Source organism: Chiloscyllium plagiosum, unplaced genomic scaffold (genome assembly GCF_037043375.1).
Source record: "Chiloscyllium plagiosum isolate Xiang-an unplaced genomic scaffold, Cpla_swu_hap1 HiC_scaffold_34, whole genome shotgun sequence".
NCBI classification, from domain to species: domain Eukaryota; kingdom Metazoa; phylum Chordata; class Chondrichthyes; order Orectolobiformes; family Hemiscylliidae; genus Chiloscyllium; species Chiloscyllium plagiosum.
Window position 1 is genome coordinate 28,984,917 of NW_028270172.1, and position 20,163 is coordinate 29,005,079.

General features: G+C 41.7%; 1 protein-coding gene across 5 annotated transcripts in view; it reads left to right on the forward strand.

Annotated features, from left to right (window-relative positions):
• Positions 1-20,163, forward strand: part of LOC122564415 (genetic suppressor element 1-like) — a 374,593-nt gene that overhangs the window by 218,465 nt on the left and 135,965 nt on the right. For all 5 annotated transcript variants that reach the window (XM_043719243.2, XM_043719246.2, XM_043719245.2 and 2 more), the window contains one exon: positions 14,388-14,584. In XM_043719243.2, coding sequence (XP_043575178.2) covers positions 14,388-14,584 — 197 coding nt within the window. The remainder of the gene's footprint in view (positions 1-14,387; positions 14,585-20,163) is intronic.

The following is a 20,163-nucleotide window of genomic DNA, read 5'->3' on the forward strand; positions in this document are numbered from 1 at the left end:
GTAGCTAACCACATGGAAATATTCACAAACAGTGAACCAAGAAGTCAAAACCACCTAATTTCCTACACTCTTGATCTAAATTTACAGGTAATAAATTAGTACATATGAAAAAATGCTGTCTCAAAAATACATAGCTTTTGTTAGCAGGATGGAGAAGTTTGACTTTCTACAAACATTAAAATAACCAATGGGGAGATTATCAGTAAGCGAGTTTTGAGAAAATTTGTAGCTCAGGTTAAGGTTCTGGATGTAGGTTTGCTTCCTGAACTGTAAGGTTCATTTTCAGATGTTTCGTCACCATACTAGGTAACATCATCAATCAGCTTCCGGAGGCTCACTGAGGATGTTACCTAGTAAGGTGATGAAATGTCTGAAAATGAACCTTCCAGCTCAGCGAGCAAACCTACGTCCATTACCAGTAGATATGAAATGACTACACTGTTTAAGAAAGAAGCTCAGTTACTCCTTAAACATTGAGATGTAGCTTATTCAGGACATAAGCCCCTAGGGGAATCTTTAGGGCCACAGTGACTGCCTAAAGAGCCTTCCGCCATCCCTGTAGGACAAGGAGTTCTGGAGACCCCTACCGTGGGCTGCGGTAGCTAAAGCTGATGGCCTGCCCATGTGGTGGTAACTGATCTAAGAGTAGAAGTGCATGCTATTTCATTGATTTCCCAATTATTGCAGACTGGATGGTTGGCGGTCCACCAGCTCACACTCAAAAGAAGGACAGAAATCACTGACAACAATTTCTGGATTTCCAAGTTATTTCTCAGTTGTTCTTGTCAATTTTAATGATGTAATGATGGTGAATACTCAGAAATTATTCCTAATTACCATGGCAAAATCAGGGCTATTGTGTTTTATAACAGTCAGAGACTGCTGATCTACAATTGTTAAACACAGTTTCACATTAGACAATGAGCACTCAAAGAATATAAAGATGGTGGGAAAGAGCTCAAAAAAGGAATTAGGAGGGCTAAAGAGGCCATGAATTGTCCTTGGAAAACAGGATTAAGGAAAGTCCTAAGGCATTTTATACATATATAAGGACAAAATAGACAATTTATGCGTGGAGCCAGAGGAAGTGGGTGAAGTGCTTAATAGATACTTTGCATCGGTATTCACATGGAGAAGGATATAGTGGATAGCGAGTCTAAGAGGGGTATGTTGATATTCTAGAGCATGTCAGTATGAAAAAGGAAGTGTTTGGTGTTTTAAAAAGCATTAGGATGGGCAAGTCCCCAGGACCTGATGGGATCGATCCCAGAATATTGAGGGAGCTGAGGGATCAATCCCAGAACATTGAGGGAGGTGAGGGAGAAAATTGATGGGGCCTTGTATAAAATATTTGTATCCTCTTCAGCGCAGGAGAGGTCCCAGAGGGCTGGAAAATAGTTAATGTTCCTTCATTTAAAGAAGGCAACAGGGGTAATCTGGGAAATTACAGGCCAGTGAGTCTTACGTCAGTGGGAGGAAAATATTGTTGAACATTCTTAGGGATAGGATTTATTGACATTTGGAAAAGTATGTACATATTAGCATAAGTAGCATGGCTTTGTGTGGGGGAGGTCATGTCTCACAAACTTGATTGAGTATTTTAAGAAAGTGACAAAGGTGATTAAGGGTAGGGCATTATCGTTATCGTTATGGACTTTAGTAAGCCCTTTAATGAGGTTCCTTATGGCAGTCTGATACAAAAGGTGAAGTCATTTGGGATCCATGGTGAGCTGGCAACGTGGATGTAAAACTGGCTCTGTCATAGAAGACAGAGAGTTATCGTTGAAGGGTGTTTTTCTCACTGAAGATCTGTGTTTGTAATATATATAAATATGATATGGAAGAGAATGTATGTGGCCTGATTAGTATGTTTGCAGATGACACAAAGGTTGGGAGAGCTACAGATAGTAAAGAGCTTTGCCAGAGGATAGGCTGGAGATTTGAATGGAGAAATGGCAGGTGGAATTTAAACTGGACAATGCGAGATGATGTGTTGTGTAAGATCTAATGCAGGAGGGAAGTATACAATAAATTGCAGAACCGTTAGCAGCATCAACATACAAAGGGATCTAGGCGTACAGGTCAACAGTTCACTGAGTGGATAAGGTGGCCAAGGAGGCATATGGCATGCTTAAATTCATCAGTCAGAGCATAGAGTATAAAAATTGGCAAGTAATGTTGCAGCTATATAGAACATTAGTTGGGCTACATTTGGAATATTGCGTACAGTTCGGGCCACCACACTACCAGAAGGATGTGAAGGCTGCGGAGAGGGTACAGAAATGGTTTACCAGGTTGTTGCCTGATTTGGAGGGTTTTAGCTGTAGGGAAAGATTGAACAAATCTGATTTGTTTTCACTTGAAGTGGAAGGCTAAGGGGCAATCTGACAGATGTTTACAAAATTATGAGAGACATCGATAGTTGGAGTGTGTTTGCCAAGGTAGCAATGTCAATTACTAGGAGACATAGGTTTAAGGTAAAAGGGGGTAAGTTTAAAGGAGATGTGAGAGGCACATGTTTTACACAGACGGTGGTAACGGCTTGGAATGCACTGCCAGAGGTATTGGTGGAGGCGGATGCAATAGCAATGTTTAAGAAACATCTTGACAGATATCAGAATAGGCAAGGAATAGTGAGATACAGACCACGTAGAGGCAAAAGAATTTTTGTTTAGAAAGGCATCATGTGTTGGCACAGTCTTGATGGGCTGAATGGCCTGCTTCTGTGCTGTACTGTATTTTTTGTTTATTAAGGCAGATTAGTGACTTCATTTTGCAGTCTGGAGTTTATCAATCAAAGACAGGTAAGGTGAAAGTCACATCTTGTTGCTGGGACGAGATCAGCAGAAATTTATGTTGGGTAATCTCATCCTCATTCTTGAAGGAGTGTATTGGGCCAGATTTTCATGTGGGCCTTAGAAATCTGAACTGCACACTTTTGCATGTTTTGAAGTGTACATCTGAACGATGTGTGACTTTGCCTGGAGTTTTTGTCCTGACACGCGAGGGTTTTGTTTGTGGTATATTTTGAGTCATGATGGAGGATTTGTGAAGTGTGTGTGTGGATGTGAGTTGGTTAGTAACACAGCTCGGTTCTCCATCAGTCCAGCTCTCAATGTCCTTTAACAATATCCTAAACCTCATCCCTCACCACATGTCATAAGCTTGCAGTTAACACTAAAATTGATGGTATCATGGGCAGTGATGAAGGTCATCTCAGAGTACAATGGGACCTTGATCAGCTGGGCTTGTGGGCTGAGGAGTGACAGATGGAGTTAATTGAGATAAATGTGAGGTGCTGTGTTTTGAAAAGGCCAATCAGGACAGGACTGATGCTCTTAATGGTAGGGTCCAGGGAGTGTTGCTGAACAAAGAGACCTTGGAGTACAGGTTCATAGCTCCTTGAAAGTGGAGTCATAAGTAGACAGGGGAGTGAGGAATACATTTGATACACTTGTCTTTATTGGTCAGTGTATATAGGAGTTGGGAGGTCATATTGCGGGACATTGGTTAGGCCACTTTTGGAATATTGCATTCAGTTCTGCTGACCCTGCTATAGGAAAGATGTTGTTAAATTTAAAGGGATTCAGAAAAGATTTACAAGGATGTTGCCACAGTTTGAAGGTTTGAGCTATAGGGAGAGGCCGAATATGCTGGGGCTATTTTCTTTGGAGCATCAGAGACTGAAGAGTGACATAAGAGAGGTTGATAAAATCACAAGAGAGCATGGATAGGATGAATAGCCAAAGATTTTTTCCCCCGGAGTAGGGGGGGTCCAAAACTAGAGAGCATGGGGCGGCACTGCTGCCTCACAACACCAGGATCCCAGGTTCGATTCCAGCCTCGGGTGACTGTCTGTGTGGAGTTTGCACATTCTCCCTGTGTCTGCGTGGATTTTCTCCGGGTGCTCCAGTTTCCTCCCACAGTCCAAAGATGTGCAGGTCAGGTGAATTGGTAAATTGCCCATAGTGTTAGGTGCATTAGAGGGAACTGGGTCTGGGTGGGTTACTGTTCAGAGGGTCGATGTGGGCTTACTGGACCGAAGGGCCTGTTTCCACAGTGTAGGGGATTTAATCTAAGTGAGAGGGGAAAGATTTAAAAGGGATCTTTTTCATGGAGAGGATGGTGCATGGATGGAGTGAGCTGCCAGAGGAGGTGGTGGAGGCTGCTATAGTTACAGCATAGGAGAAAGTGAGGACTGCAGATGCTGGAGATCAGAGCTGAAAAACCGCTGCAGGTCAGGCAGCATCCTAGGAGCAGGAGAATCGACGTTTCGGGCATGAGCCCTTCTTCAGGAATTCGATGTTTCGGGCATGAGCCCTTCTTCAGGAATTTCCTGAAGAAGGGCTCATGCCCGAAACGTCGATTCTCCTGCACCTTGGATGCTGCCTGACATGCTGCGCCTTTCCAGCAACACATTTTCAGCATAGTTACAACATACAAAAGGCATCTGGATGGGTGCATGAATAGGAAGGGTTTAGAGGAATATGGGCCAAATGCTGGTAAATGGGACTAGATTAATTTAGGATTTCTGTTCAGCATGGCCGAGTTTGACCGAAGGGTGTGTTTCTGTTCTGTATGTCTCTTAAGACTATGACGTCAACTCTGGTGTTAACCCAGGCCCATCAAGTTACCCATGATATTTCATGCCATCTCCATCCCTCACTCAGATCCATGCCAAGCTGCCCTCTCACCTTTTTGCCCCTTGCCTCACGCTCTTCACAATCATACACCCAATATCCAATACACATAGATCTCAAGAGTTGTGCAATACCAATGAGAAAATTTGAAAAATCTTAAATATCTAACACATTGATTTTGAGGGATAATAACCTCTTCAGTATAAAAGTATGTTATTACAGGGTCTAAAATGTAAGAATCAATCTTGGATCATTAGACCACTTACTGAGCTAAAGTTATTTATTGATTGAAAACCAGCCAAGCCTTCACAGTCTTTGTCATTGTCATATTTTGAAAAAAGCTTCCAGCTACATTGCCTGAAATGGAGGACAGAATCATTCCCCATTTCAAAACAAAATGTCTGCCAATAAATGAAAAGGAATATGAGCAAAGATTTGTTTTCTCATTTCAAAATCATGTCTTTCTTATCAACTATCAGTCAGTATAATTCACAGTCTGGGGCACAGTGGTAGTATCCCTACCTCTGAGGCTGCAGAGGTCTGTAATAGCATTTCAGAGTAGTTTGATTTAAAAATGCTGTTATTTAATATGCACAAAATATGACACCAAAGGCTGTCATGGCATTTTTAATATGTTTTAATGCATTATGGGGCATTATTCAATAGAGAAACGACCATACATGACACACTTACATAATGCTGATCAATGTAAAGGTCAATTTGCCCATAATGAATCACTGCATTAAAATGCATCTACATTACAGGTTCTAATAATTACATTTCAAAGTGTCAAAACAGTTTGTACTTTTCAGAATTTTCCCAACCCTTCTGCTGGCTTCCTCCTAGAGCTGCAAACCTTTTGAGGAGATGCTTTTCCTTTTATGATTTTCAAAACCCACACCAAAACATGAAAATTGTACATCGCAAGGAAATGCAATTTTATGGTCACTATGGTGGAGGTTGGGGTGGGGGAAACCTAGGAAAAGCTACTTCTACATAAACTTAAGAAACTTAAATTTAGCGGCACATAACCCAATTGTGCTCTCCTTCGAGCAAAAGATTTGAATGGAGCTGTTTTTGTAAGGTGTGTTCAGGAGGGTTTCCTAACTCAGTACGATGAGGGGAGAGGCCATTCTAGACTTAGTGCTCGGAAACGAGCCAGGGCAGGTATCAGATCTTGTGGTGGGAGAGCATTTTGGTGATAGTGACCACAACTGCCTCACATTCTACATAGCTATGGAGAAGGAGAGGATCAGGAAAAATGGGAGGATATTTAATTGGGGAAGAGGAAACTGTGATGCGATTAGACATGAGTTAGGAAGCATGGATTGGGAGCAATTGTTCCATGGTAAAGGCATTATAGACATGTGGAGACTGTTTAAGGAACAGTTGTTGCAAGTGATGAATAAATATGTCCCTCTGAGACAGGCAAGAAGTGGTAAGATAAAGGAACCTTGGATGACGAGAGCGGTGGAGCTTCTCGTCAAAAGGAAGAAGGTAGCTTACATAAGGTGGAGGAAGCTAGGATCAAGCTCGGCTCTACAGGATTTCAGGCAGGCGAGGAAGGAGCTTAAAAATGGTCTGAGGAGAGCCAGGAGGGGGCACGAGAAAGGCTTGGCAGAACGGATTAGGGAGAACACAAAGACATTTTACACTTATGTGAGGAATAAGAGAATGGTCAAAGAAAGAGTAGGGCTGATCAGGGATAGCATAGGGAATTTGTGTGTGGAGTCTGAGGAAGTAGGGAAGCCCTAAATGAGTTTTTTGCTTCTGTCTTTACAAAAGAAACGAACTTTGTAGTAAATCAAACCTTTGAAGAGTAGGTGTGCATGCTGAAATGGATAGAGATAGAGGAAGCTGATGTGCTGAAAATTTTGTCAAACATTAAGATTGACAAGTCGCCAGGCCCAGACCAGATTTGTCCTCGGCTGCTTTGGGAAACGAGAAATGCAATTGCTTCGCCACTTGCGAAGATCTTTTCATCCTCGCTCTCCACTGGAGTCGTACCTGAGGACTGGAGAGAGGCAAATGTAATTCCTCTCTTCAAGAAAGGAAATGGGGAAATCCCCAGCAATTACAGACCAGTAAATCTCAGGTCTGTCGTCTGCAAGGTGTTAGAAAGGATTCTGAGGGATAGGATTTCTGACCATCTGGAAGAGCATGGTTTGATTAAGTGCAGTCAACACGACTTTGTGAGGGGCAGGTCATGCCTCACAAACCTTATCGAGTTCTTTGAGGATGTGACTAGAAAAGTGATGAGGGTCGAGCTGTGGATGTGGTGTATATGGACTTCAGCAAGGCATTTGATAAGGTTCCCCATGGTAGGCTTATTCAGAAAGTTAGGAGGAATGGGATTCAGGGGAACATAGCTGTCTGGATGCAGAATTGGCTGGCCAACAGAAGACAGCGAGTGGTAGTAGAAGGAAAATATTCTGCCTGGAAATCTGTGGTGAGTGGTGTTCCACAGGGCTCTGTCCTTGGGCCTCTATTGTTTGTAATTTTTATTAATGACTTGGATGAGGGGATTGAGGGATGGGTCAGCATGTTTGCAGATGACACAAAGGTTGGAGGTGTCGGTGACAGTATAGAGGGCTGTTGTAGGCTGCAGCGGGACATTGAGAGGATGCAGAGATGGGCTGAGAGGTGGCAGATGGAGTTCAACCTGGATAAATGTGAGGTGATGCATTTTGGATGGTCGAATTTGAAAGCTGAGTACTGGATTAAGGATAGGATTCTTGGCAGTGTGGAGGAGAAGAGGGATCTTGGTGTGCAGGTACATAAATCCCTTAAAATGGCCACCCAAGTGGACAGGGTTGTTAAGAAAGCATACGGTGTATTGGCTTTCATTAACAGGGGGATTGAGTTTAAGAGTCATGAGATCTTGTTGCAGCTCTATAAAACTTTGATTAGACCGCACTTGGAATACTACGTCTAGTTCTGGTCACCCTATTATAAGAAAGATGTGGATGCTTTGGAGAGGGTTCAGAGGAGGTTTACCAGGATGCTGCCTGGACTGAAGGGCTTATCTTATGAGGAGAGGTTGACTGAGCTCAGACTTTTTTCATTACAGAAAAGGAGGAGAAGAGGGGACCTAATTGAGGTATACAAGATAATGCGAGGCATAGATAGAGTTGATAGCCAGAGACTATTTCCCAGGGCAGAAATGACTAACACGAGGGGTCATAGTTTTAAGCTGGTTGGAGGAAAGTATAGTGGGGATGTCAGAGGCGGGTTCTTTACACAGAGAGTTGTGAGAGCATGGAATGCATTGCTAGCAGCAGTTGTGGAGGCAGGGTCATTGGGGACATTTAAGAGACTCCTGGACATGCATATGGTCACAGAAATTTGAGGGTGCATACATGAGAATCAGTGGTCGGCACAACATCATGGGCTGAAGGGCCTGTTTTGTGCTGTTCTGTGTTCTATGTTCTATGCTCTCCATTGGGAGTTTGATGTATGGCCCATTACATCAGTTTCAGATCTGGAATCAATTAGCACAGTTTCATTGAGGTGCAAATATATGGTGTCACTTGTTGCCAGAGAATCATCTTTTAAAATTATCACTGCTGTAATAGAGCGAAGGGTGCTGTACTCTGCCTTACATATTCTGCAGTGTTTTATACTGACAGAATTGCTGAGGTGATGCAGTCATCTATCCCCCAGACTAAGCATGATTATCAAAGCAAAACTTGAAATTATTTTTAAAGAACAAGGTTGATTCCGATTTGGATTAAGCAGAAGTTAAAATATTATCAGAATACAGAATGTACATTGGGAAATGAAGTGCTTCACAGGTACACCATGATTCCCAGGATATTTGAGCCCCCAATTAATTTCTCTTCTACACAAGAGTGCACGGTTTTGGAAAAATCAGTGTGGCCAGCCATAAAGTAATTCAGTAGCTGTTCACCAAATAGAGTTTTTGAAGTCATGAAGGCACATTGTAGCTCTACTGGTGGACATAATAGCTTCCTTGGTATAATCAGCAGATAGAGACACAGGTTGCTAAGAGCAAGCTGAAGGTTCAATGTGCTTTGTTGCCAATTGATGCTGTCTTTCTTTGTTTGGATGAGAGACCTATATGAGCTTGATAATTTATGACCTAATATGACAAAAGGACAAGGAAATGTCTACATGAAGCTACCTGTAAAGGTCTACTGAACAACCTACCTGCTATGCAAAACAATGGCAAATGCCTGTTTGATAAATTTTGTCTGATTATTGGTGGCAATCCTAGATTACTTTGCATGCAAAAATAACCAAAGTCTTCAGTTATGCAAATGGTTAGCTGATATAGTTAGGTATAAACAGGTGAGATTAAATTCTAATGTGTGTCAGACTCAAACCTCGTTTAAATAAAGGCAAGCGTATGTGTCATCAATGCCAAGATGGCCGATAAGGATAGTTTTGGCTGACTGCACATGTGCAGATGATGACAGCCTCACACTTCGACAACAGAGCTCTCTGGCTGCTGGCCAATCACCTTGTGACAGAGCTTTCTGGCTATCCCAATGGTTGCTGTTTCCCTCCCTGTTCGCTAACTCACTCATTGCATGGCTTGCAACTATTGAGTGTCCTTGATAATTATGTACCTGTCAGACAGGAAGGAAAGGGTCGTGCGAGGGAGCCGTGGTTTAATAAGGAATTGGAATCCCTTGTTAAATGGAAGAGGGCGGCCTATCTCAAGATGAGACGTGAAGGTTCAATTGGGGCGATTGAGAGTTATAGGGTAGCCAGGAAGGACCTGAAGAGAGAGCTAAAAGCAGCAAGGAGGGGACATGAAAGGTCCTTAGTCGATAGGATTAGGGAAAACCCTAAGGCTTTCTATAGATATGTTAGGAATAAAAGAATGACTAGGGTAGGAATAGGTCCAATCAAGGATAGTAGGGGGAAGTTGCGTGTGGAGGCGGAAGAGATTGGGGAGACACTGAATGAATACTTTTCTTCAGTATTTACTCAGGAACAGGGCATTGTTGTCGATGAGAATACTGAGTCACAAATAAGTAGAATGGATGGCTTTGAGGTATGTAGAGAAGAGGTGTTGGAAATCCTGGAAAAGGTGAAAATAGATAAGTCCCCTGGGCCTGATGGCATTTATCCTAGGATTCTCTGGGAAGCAAGGGAGGAGATTGCAGAGCCATTGGCCTTGATTTTTATGTCCTCTTTGTCTACAGGAGTAGTGCCAGAAGACTGGAGGATAGCAAATGTGGTTCCCTTGTTCAAAAAGGGGAGTAGGGATAGCCCTAGTAACTATAGGCCGGTGAGTCTCACTTCTGTTGTGGGCAAAGTCTTAGAGAGAATTGTAAGGGATAGGATTTATGCACATCTGGAGAGGAATAATGTGATCAAGGATAGTCAGCATGGTTTTGTGAAGGGCAAGTCGTGCCTCACAAACCTTATTGAATTCTTTGAAAAGGTGACGAAGGAGGTTGATGAGGGGAAAGCGGTAGATGTGGTATATATGGATTTTAGTAAGGCGTTTGATAAGGTTCCCCATGGTAGGCTACTGCAGAAAATACGGAGATATGGCATTGAGGGTGAGTTGGAGGTTTGGATTAGGAATTGGCTGGATGGAAGAAGACAGAGGGTAGTAGTTGATGGCAAAGTTTCTTCATGGAGTGCCGTCACTAGCGGTGTTCCGCAAGGATCTGTTTTGGGACCATTGCTGTTTGTCATTTTTATAAATGACCTGGAAGAGGGGTTAGAAGGTTGGGTGAGCAAGTTTGCGGATGATACGAAAGTCGGAGGAGTTGTTGACAGTGAGGAAGCATGTGGCAGGTTACAGCAGGATATAGAGAAGCTGCAGAGCTGGGCAGAAAGGTGGCAGATGGAATTCAATGTAGCTAAGTGCGAGGTGATTCACTTTGGGAAGAATAACAAAAAGATGGGGTACTGGGCTAATGGTCGGATACTTGGTAGTGTGGATGAGCAGAGGGATCTTGGTGTCCATGTACACAGATCTCTGAAAGTTGCCACCCAGGTAAATAGTGCGGTGAGGAAGGCATATGGCGTACTGGCTTTTATTGGTAGAGGAATTGAGTTCCGGAGTCCTGAGGTCATGATGCAGTTGTATAAGACTCTGGTACGGCCGCATCTGGAATATTGTGTGCAGTTTTGGTCGCCATACTATAGGAAGGATGTGGAGGCATTGGAACGGGTGCAGAGGAGGTTTACCAGGATGTTGCCTGGTATGGAAGGAAAATCGTATGAGGAAAGACTGAGGCACTTGGGGCTGTTTTCACTAGAGAAAAGAAGGTTTAGGGGTGACTTGATTGAGGTGTACAAGATGATTAGGGGGTTAGATAGGGTCGACAGTATGAACCTTTTCCCGCGTATTGAGTCGGGTATTACAAGGGGGCATAGCTTTAAATTAAGGGGGGGTAGATATAGGACTGATGTTAGGGGTAGGTTCTTCACTCAGCGAGTCGTTAGTTCATGGAATGCCCTGCCAGTAACAGTGGTGGACTCTCCCTCTTTATGGGCATTTAAGAGGGCATTGGATAGGTATATGGAGGATAGTGGGTTAGTGTAGTTTAGGTGGGCTTGGATCGGCGCAACATCGAGGGCCCAAGGGCCTGTACTGCGCTGTATTCTTCTATGTTCTATGTTCTATATGTTCTATGTTCTAACTTTACTCAGAGATTGGGCTAATAAGTGGAGCAATAGATGAAGCACCAAGGGCTATATCTGAGCTTGTGCCTAGTGTTATGGAACATCCAGCAGTTGGCACTAGTGAGGGAGGGCAAATGGAGCAGTGGAATGGATATTCTCTGGGGAAATGGGTGTCTTGGGGGAAAGAAGCTTCATGGAAAGAATAAGGGGACAGACTGAGGGTTTCTCAACCCAATGTAAAGCACTGGCTTTATTCCATGTAAATACTTAGTTGTTTAACCTTAATTTCCCTTCATGATTATAATGATCTGTTCCAGTGAAAGGTCATCAACATGAAATGTTAACTCTGTTTCTCTCCACAGAAGCTGCTGACCTGGTCAATATTTATAGCATTCGTTTTTGTTTTTACTATTTGAATGCAGCCCTAACAGGCTCCTTTATCAGCCAGGTTTTTCAACAGCTGTGAAGCCTGAATTTTCTTTTTGATTTGATTTGATTTATACTGTCACATGTACCAAGGTGTAGTGAAAAGCGTTGTCTTATGTGCTTTACAGGCAGATCGTATTATACAAGTGCATCAGGCTAACAGAGTAGAGTGCAGGGTACAGTGTTACAGCTGCCGAGGGGTGCAGAGAGAAAGATCAACATTAACATTAAAGAGGTCCATTCAGAAGTCTGATAAATAGTGGGGAAGAAGCTGTTCTTGAATCTGTTTGTCCTTGTATGCAAACTTTTATATCTTTTGCCCAAAGGAAGAGAATATAACTCCTCCCAATGTTGTTGCGTTCCCGAGGCACTGGGAGGTACAGACTGAGTCAATGGATGGAAGGTTGGTTTGTGTGGTGGACTGGGTTCACGACTCTGGGTGTAGTTTCTTTTGAGCTTGGGAAGAACAGTTGCCATACTATGTTGTGATGCATCCAGACAGTTTGCTTTCTATAGTGCATCTATAAAAGTTTGTACGAAGCTTTATGGGCATGCCTAATTTTCTTAGTCTTCTGAGGAAGTAGAGGTGTTGCTGTGCTTTTTTGACCATAGTGTCAATGTGGGCGGACCAGGACAGGCTGTTGGTAATTGTCACTACCCAGGAACTTGACCCTGTTGACCATCTCCACCTCAGTGCCATTCATGCAAGTAGGAGGATGTGCCCTCCACTCCACTTCCAGATATCAATGACTAATTCTTTCATTTTGTTGGCGGAAAAATGGAGAGATTTGTTGTATTTACACCATGCTGCTAAGCACTCTAACTCCTACTTGTACTCTGTTTTGTCACTGTTTGAGGTCTGACCTACTACAGTGGTGTCATCAGCAAACTTGTAAAAGTAGTTGGAGTGGAATTTGGCTACACAGCCAAAGGAGTATAGTAAGAGGCTGAGTATGCAGCCTTGCGTGGCACTGATGTTGAGGATTATCATGGAGGAGGTGTTGTCACCTATCCTTGCAAACTGTAGTCTGCTGGTCAGGAAGTCAAGGATCCATTTACAGAAGTGGGAGCAGACACCTAGGTCCCAGAGTTTGGAGAGGAATTTGTTTGGAAATATGGTCATTTATGGTGAAAAATTAAGACACTCTTAAAATGAAGACACATAATCTCCTTCAACAAAATTAACAAACCAACCTTCCTTCCATGGGAAGATTAATTATCTACCTCCACTAAGACTGGATATGGACATGTTCAAGACATTCAGTTTCCTGGTTCAGACTTTTACTATTTTATCCACCCAGCTACACCAGTGTTTCTTTCCCACATTCAAATGTGGATGTCCTCTTGTTGTAATAACAAAATGCCTGGAAAGAAGCAAAGAAGTCTGAAGAACAAAAACCTCTACCATTACACGTCGTATAACCCTGCAGGGGCAGCACGGTGGCTCAGTGGTTAGCACTGCTGCCTGACAGTGTCAAGGACCCGGGTTCGATTCTCACGTTGGGTGACTATCTGTGTGGAGTTTGCACATTCTCCTTGTGTCTGCGTGGGTTTCCTCTGGGTACTCCGGTTTCCTCCCACAATCCAAAGGTGTGCAGGTCAGGTGAACTGGCCGTGCTAAATTGCCCATCATGTTAGGTGCATTAGTCAGGGGTAAATGTAGGGAACCGGGTCTGGGTTGCCCTTCAGAGGGTCAATGTGGACTTGTTGGGCCGAAGGGCCTGTTTCCATTCTGTAGGGAATCTAATTAATAACCTGCATTACTGAAAACAGAATTCTAATGGAGAATGTTTTGGTGGGTGCTGGTGAGGTTAAAGATGTGAATAAGGGTGGGATAGTAGAAATGATGACAAAGAACAGGTCCCAGTTTATTAATGTGAAGCCTACTCAATACCTTACTGAGTTAGGAGTTGATTCCCTCTTTGCATGACCACTTTCAAAGTGAAAGTTACGATATTAACGAGAACAGCTAAACAAGTGCATAGCCTCATTTAAGAGGTTGAAAGCTAGGATAAAACAATGATGAAATCTGCTGCTCATTTGAAACAAAAACAGAAATTGCTGAAGAATCTCAGCAGGTCTGGTAGCATCTGTGGAGAGAAATCAGAGTTAACATTTCAGATCCACTGACCTTTCTTCAGAACCGCATCTCCTGTGTAAAAACCATCTACTTCCTAGCTACCATCAGCTCTGAAGAAGGGTCACTGGTGCCGAAACATTCTCTGCACAGATGCTGCCAGACCTGCTGAGATTTTCCAGTAAGTTCTGTTTTTGTTTGCAGCTCATTTCTCAGGAGTACAAACGGTTTATCAGTCCTGCAGCCTCTCACTGAATTTTGCGAGGGAGGACCAGGAATATGATAGCCCAAATGATCAAAACAAATTCGACAGGATCTGTCATAGTGTACCACTCTTAAAGCATTTCAATTGCTTTGCCCCAGAAGGACAAAGGATGATAAACTTTGTGCCTTTAGCAGCAAACCTCTGGAATCTAATTTGAAAACTTGTGGTGAGGGCTTTATGTTGTGGTGGGTTTGAGAAAGGTGCATTTTTAAATCATCAATAAGACACATAGACATATGTTCTTTTGAGTATTGAATATTACATTGATTTAAATGAGTGGAAAGATGCCCATCTGATTAGTGCAGTGGTGATTAATTGAAATCAGAGAATGCAATCTTATTTAATATTGCTCTTTTCATATTTTCAGGCTCTTCCCGTGGTAATGAACATTCCCCTATATCATCGCCCGTTGCCAATCACAGTTCTCCTACTGGCACACCCAAACGGGCTCCAGGAACAATAATAATTCCACAGGGAACCCAGACTCCAGCAAATACTCCACCTGTAGTTACAATTGCTCCAACACAGACAATCAATGGACTTTGGAGAGCTGACAACAGACAGGTAAGAGCAAGAAAGCTGATAATTTAGTTGCACACGATGTTTTGTGGTATCGACTTAATGTGTTTCAGTGAGAAGATATTTAGGAACATGTTACAATAGTGTGATCTGCTCTTTAAGTCAGAAAACTATATTGAGTTATCTGTTTTATGCATTTATTTTAAACACTCAAATACATGTGTTAAAACATTTTTATTTTGATATGCAAGCATTTGTACAATAACACTAAGTTTTCATTCTTGGTAGCTTCTTGAAAGTAAAATTGTCTAGTTAAAATTAAAATTTATGGAGGTGAATTTTTGTTTTTGCTTTTAATGAGCAATAGTTCATGAGATCAAAACTACTTTGAAAGGATTACCCAAGTTAAACCCTTATACTCAAACACACCACCCATACCCTTGCAAGTCAGGCTCCATCCCCAAGTAATGCCTCCACACTCATACTTGTATTTTTAATTTTTTAAAATTTCATTTGTATTTCATGAGCCTGAAGGATTTTCAAAAGGCTATTTTCAGCACTGTGTCTGCATTCATAAACAAATCTAAATTACTACTCAACTGTTTGCTCATTTTGCCAACTTTTGCAAGTTAACAGAATCCTTATGTTAGATTTGTAAGGACTGTGGTATTTGTTTTAGTTTTTTTTGAAAACTGGGGATGGAAAGGAGAGAATTGTTTTCAGAATTAGGGTTTTGAACAGGGGCAGCAATTTTGAAAATAAGCAACCTGATCACCTGGTAAGCATCATAAACAACTGTATGACCAAGCAATAAATGAACTTCAGATTGCAGATGATCTAGAGTCAAGGAGGTGTACTGATGCAGGTCATGTTGGCAACAAAATTTGTTGATTGGTCATTGAACCAACGATAGTTATCAGTGACAAAGGTCCTTTGCTTGCCAACAATAGTGTGATTGGTTCTCAGGTGGCTGAGCAGCATGGGTTGGGAACAAGAATCAGGGACAGAGAGAGAGAGAGAGATAAGTGCAGATTGCCTCCCAGACGAGAAGCTGTCTGTTCTCTGCAGTTACAAACTCAGTTTAAACCCAAAGAAAACTGATTACCTTGTCTGCAATAGTGACTATAAGCTATGACTTTTGAATTGACAAATCAGAGATGATTTCCAAGTAAATCAGTCACTCTGTACTTCTTACAACCCAGTGGAGGCTTCCATAGAAATGCATCTGAATGTCAAGGGCCTGACTAGCCGAAGAAAAATCATCTCAACTTTGGAATCAGGCAGCAAAGCTCACTGAGCTGACTTTCCAGTATTTCTACCTCCTCTAATCATCTATTTTTTAGGGTGTGTGTGTGTGTGTCTGTCTGTCTTCTCATATGAGACCCAGAAACCTCGGAGTTGGTTTTGACTGAGGTAAAACAAATCTATAGCTTTCCCATCAAGGTTCTTCTGGTCCCTTCAAATTACAGACAGTCTGTATTTGTATTAGTATTAGCAGTGCCTTGATTCTACTTCTTGCTAATAGTTATTGCTTTATAGTTTCTCCTCAAAAGCGTTAATTGTGGTTGAATGTTGTATTCTGCACTCGCTGCATGCTAACTTTTAATGGATGGATTAACTTGAAACTGAAGATACAACCTTTTCTATTAGCTGGGTTTAAAACTCCATTTGCTCAACAGCAACAAAAAATAGTGAATTTCAAGGATTATGGTTTTCATTTGACATTCATAGCTGGAAATGCAATCAATCAGAAAGTGAACTTTAGCCACATTTTAAGTTGTCTGTGGATTTTAACTTATGGTCTTAACTAATGTAGGGAATTCAAATTTTTCCCAAAGGAATACCTGTCAGATAAAAATGGTAGCACCAGTAGTTCTAACTATTGGAAGTAATGTATTCAAGAATGTGCAGATTAACTAAAAAAAATCTCTAGTTTTAGTGCCAACTGAGGGCTTATTTTGACTGTAAGCTAAATAAATTGCATGTTTGGTATAATCTTTATTAAAAATCTTTTTAGATTTTTTTTGTGTGGCCGCATTACTTGTCACAAAGCAAGGCTTATAGGTTACTATGCAGTCATGCACACATGCAGTATAGTAGAAATGTTGAACTCTACACTTGTAAAAGTTACATTTTAGTGGTCAGATAATTTGCATTTTTTAAATTCCATTCACGAGTCATGGACAATATTTATTGTCCATTCCTGAGTTGCGCAGAGGGTAATTAAGAGTCACATTGCGGCATGGATCTGGAGTCACATGAGGGCCAGGCCAGGTGAGGATAGCAGATTTCCTTCTCTAAAGCATCAGCGAACCAGAATTTTTTTGTGTTATTTCTGACAGGTCAGCTTTTTTGCTAGATTTAAATGAAAACAAGTTCACCATCTGCCAGGGTCAGATTTGAACCTACGTCACCGGAACATTTAGCCTGGGATTTCTCAATTGCTGGTCAAGTTACGCGATCACTTCACCACCACTTCCCAATGCTTAGCAATAATTAAGAGCTATCAAAATGTTAAAAAGAGTACTTAGCCAGAAATGTGCAAATCCTAACTTTCTATGGTGAGTTTAATTTGTAACTTCTTAAATTCATTTTCAGATGTGGGCAGTGCTGACAGTGCCAGCATTTAGAAAGGGCATTAAGCAGTAGAGAGGGTGGTGGTGAGTTGCTGTCTTGACCTGCTGCAGACTATGCCTAGAAAGTGGTTCCACAGGGCTGTTAGGAAGGGAACACTGGATATTTGACCCAGTAAGGTTTGATAATATACTTCCAAGTTGGTATAATATGTCACATGCTAGTGCATATAATACCATTTTAAAATGGTGGTGGAGGGAGTGAATATTTAAGATGGTGGATGTAGTTCCCATCTTTGGAGCTGGATGAGGTTAGTTTCCTCAGTGTCATGCAATTCATAAAAAGGTCAACCAATGGAGAAGCAAGTGAAAGAACCTCCACATTTTTGCATTTAACTTCACATCTGCATCACTGAAATTTGCTCATTAATTAAACAAAAAAAAGAACTGTGGATGCTGGAAATCCAAAACAAAAACAGAAATTGTCAGAGAACTTCAGTAGGTCTGGCGGCATCTGTGGAGAGAGAAACAGAGTTAGTGTTTTCTTAGGAAGAGTCTCTGCACTTGGGTTTCATGGGAGTCAGGCCGGGAATAAGAGCTCAGGCTTGTGGATGTGGACTGGGCGCAAGATCTGCCTCTGTCCACCAGCACTGTATGGATTATTAGCAAATAACTAATTAACTAATAAGACAACCCTCCAGCTCTCAGCCCTCATACCCCATCCGTGCTATCCCATGCTGTCTTTTGTTCTTCTACTCAATCCCATACTTTCCTATCTGCCCAATGCCCCATCTAGAATCCATAGCTGCCCATACTGTCAATGCCTCAAATGCTCTGTGCTCAACCCCTCATCCCCTATATCTTCCCTACCAACCTATGTCCCTGTACACACCTTAGTCCTTTATGGTGATGCCAATTTAGTGCCAACACATGCCATTTCATGCCCAAACCACATGGCCCCTATACCCTCCCTCACAAGCTTTGATGATTAAAATGGCAAGCTGCCTTTATGACTATGCAGGCATGTAAACCCAATCTGAATCCACTCCTATCCTCTTAAAAGTGGGAAATCCCTACTTCAGGGATGGCACTTGCAGTATAAGGCCAGTTCTGCTATTTCTGTCAAGTTGGAGATACTGTCCATCATAATGAAAATCTTGGTCTAGGTTTCTCTTCTTTTTTGCACCAACTGTGCCCCCGGTTTCAGGGATAACTGTGATACTAAACCCAACCAAGTCAAACTCCTTACTTTATGTTAGCAATCTGGCTTAGTTTAAGCAATATCCAAGGTACAGCTAAAATGATGAAATGACCTTCTGAATAACTACAGGAAGAAGAAGATAATGAGCAGAACTGGACATCTGAATCTGATATAAATTAATCATACTAACTTTATTCCAATTCAGTATCAAAGAAATAATATTTAACAAGGTTAAAAAATGCTGTTCCTATCACTCGAAGTTAATCTTTGCAGGAAGATGTTGGGATTAAAATGTGAACAGATGAAATGGGTAAGTAAAGATTATAGCTGTACCAACAAGATGCTTGAGTCAATAAATTGAAAGTTTCTTTTTTGTAGATAAAGCTGAAGATTCCAGTATTTTTAGTTTCACTACTTTTCTTTGTTTTCTTTCTTTCCCTATTTTACGCTGCTGTTGTTATCAGCTATGTTTCTGATTTCTCCTTTTTGTATCTTTTATCAAGATCAGGCCTCAGTTTCCTTAGCTAGCTCTTTCTTTCTCTTTGCCAACGTTTATTCCTCCTACGATTTGAACATCCAGGCATAGCAACACCTCGTCACTGCTTCATTCTTCCCAGTTGTAATGTTCAGTGGGCTGATTGATTTGTGTTTGATGACAGTAATTGGTTCCTTGATCTATGTTGTGGTTCTATTCGACGAGCTGGGAATTTGTGTTGCAGACGTTTCATCCCCTGTCTAGGTGACATCCTCAGTGCTTGGGAGCCTCCTGTGAAGCACTTCTGAAGTGCTCCTTGATCTATGTATCTGTATTGAATTGCTTAAACATATGGTTAGGGCTTGAGTTTATATTTAAGCAGAGAAGCTTTCAGAAAGAAGACTGGAACCGAAGTTTGTGTATACAAAATACTGTGCTCTGAGATTTTCTTTAAAAATACCCAAACAACTTTGGATGCTGGAAATCAGAAACAAAAACAGAAATATATTCCGAAGGAGGATCACTGGACCTGAAATGTTAAGTCTGCTTTCTCTCCACAGATGCTGCCAGACCTGCTGACTTTTTCCAGCAATTTCTGTTTTTGTTATAAATAAACCTGTTCAGATTTAGAACTAGAGTCATCTCCACATTGTGCTGAGATTGATTAGACATATAAGGAGTGATTTGGAGATGCCGGTGTTGGACTGGAGTGTACAAAGTTAAAAATCATACAACGCCAGGTTATAGTCCAACAGGTTTAACTGGAAGCACACTAGCTTTTGGAGCGACGCTCCTTCATCAGGTGGTTGTGGAGGACACAATTGTGTCTTCCACAACCACCTGATGAAGGAGCAGTGCTCCAAAAGCTAGTGCTTCCAATTAAACCTGTTGGACTATAACCTGGTGTTGTGTGATTTTTAACTATGTATAAGGAATGCAGCAAACTGACAAAAGTTCCTCAACCCAGGTTTTGAACTGAAACAGCTTTCTGAGAACAAAGTATTAATGTATTACAATGCATTAAAAACAACCTTTGTTAAAATTAGGAAATCTGCCTCCTTCCACAGTTAAGTATCAGCTGTTTCAATAACAAGCTATCACTAATAGGTAACTGGGGGCACTCGGACTTTCTCTGGTGAGTTGCTATAAGTTTCAACCAGCGACTATAAACTAGGGAAGCTAACTGCGGAAGTCTCCACTCCTTCTCAGGTCAGCTAATTAATTATAGATAAGACTGAGCATTTGACTTTTCTCTCTCTCCTGTATATTCACGTTTCTAAAAGCTTTAAGAGTAATGACAGAAAACCAAGTGGCAAGAAAGTGCAGATGTGAAATTCCTCCTTTTGTGTGAGCTCGCTCATATTCTAGTTCAAGT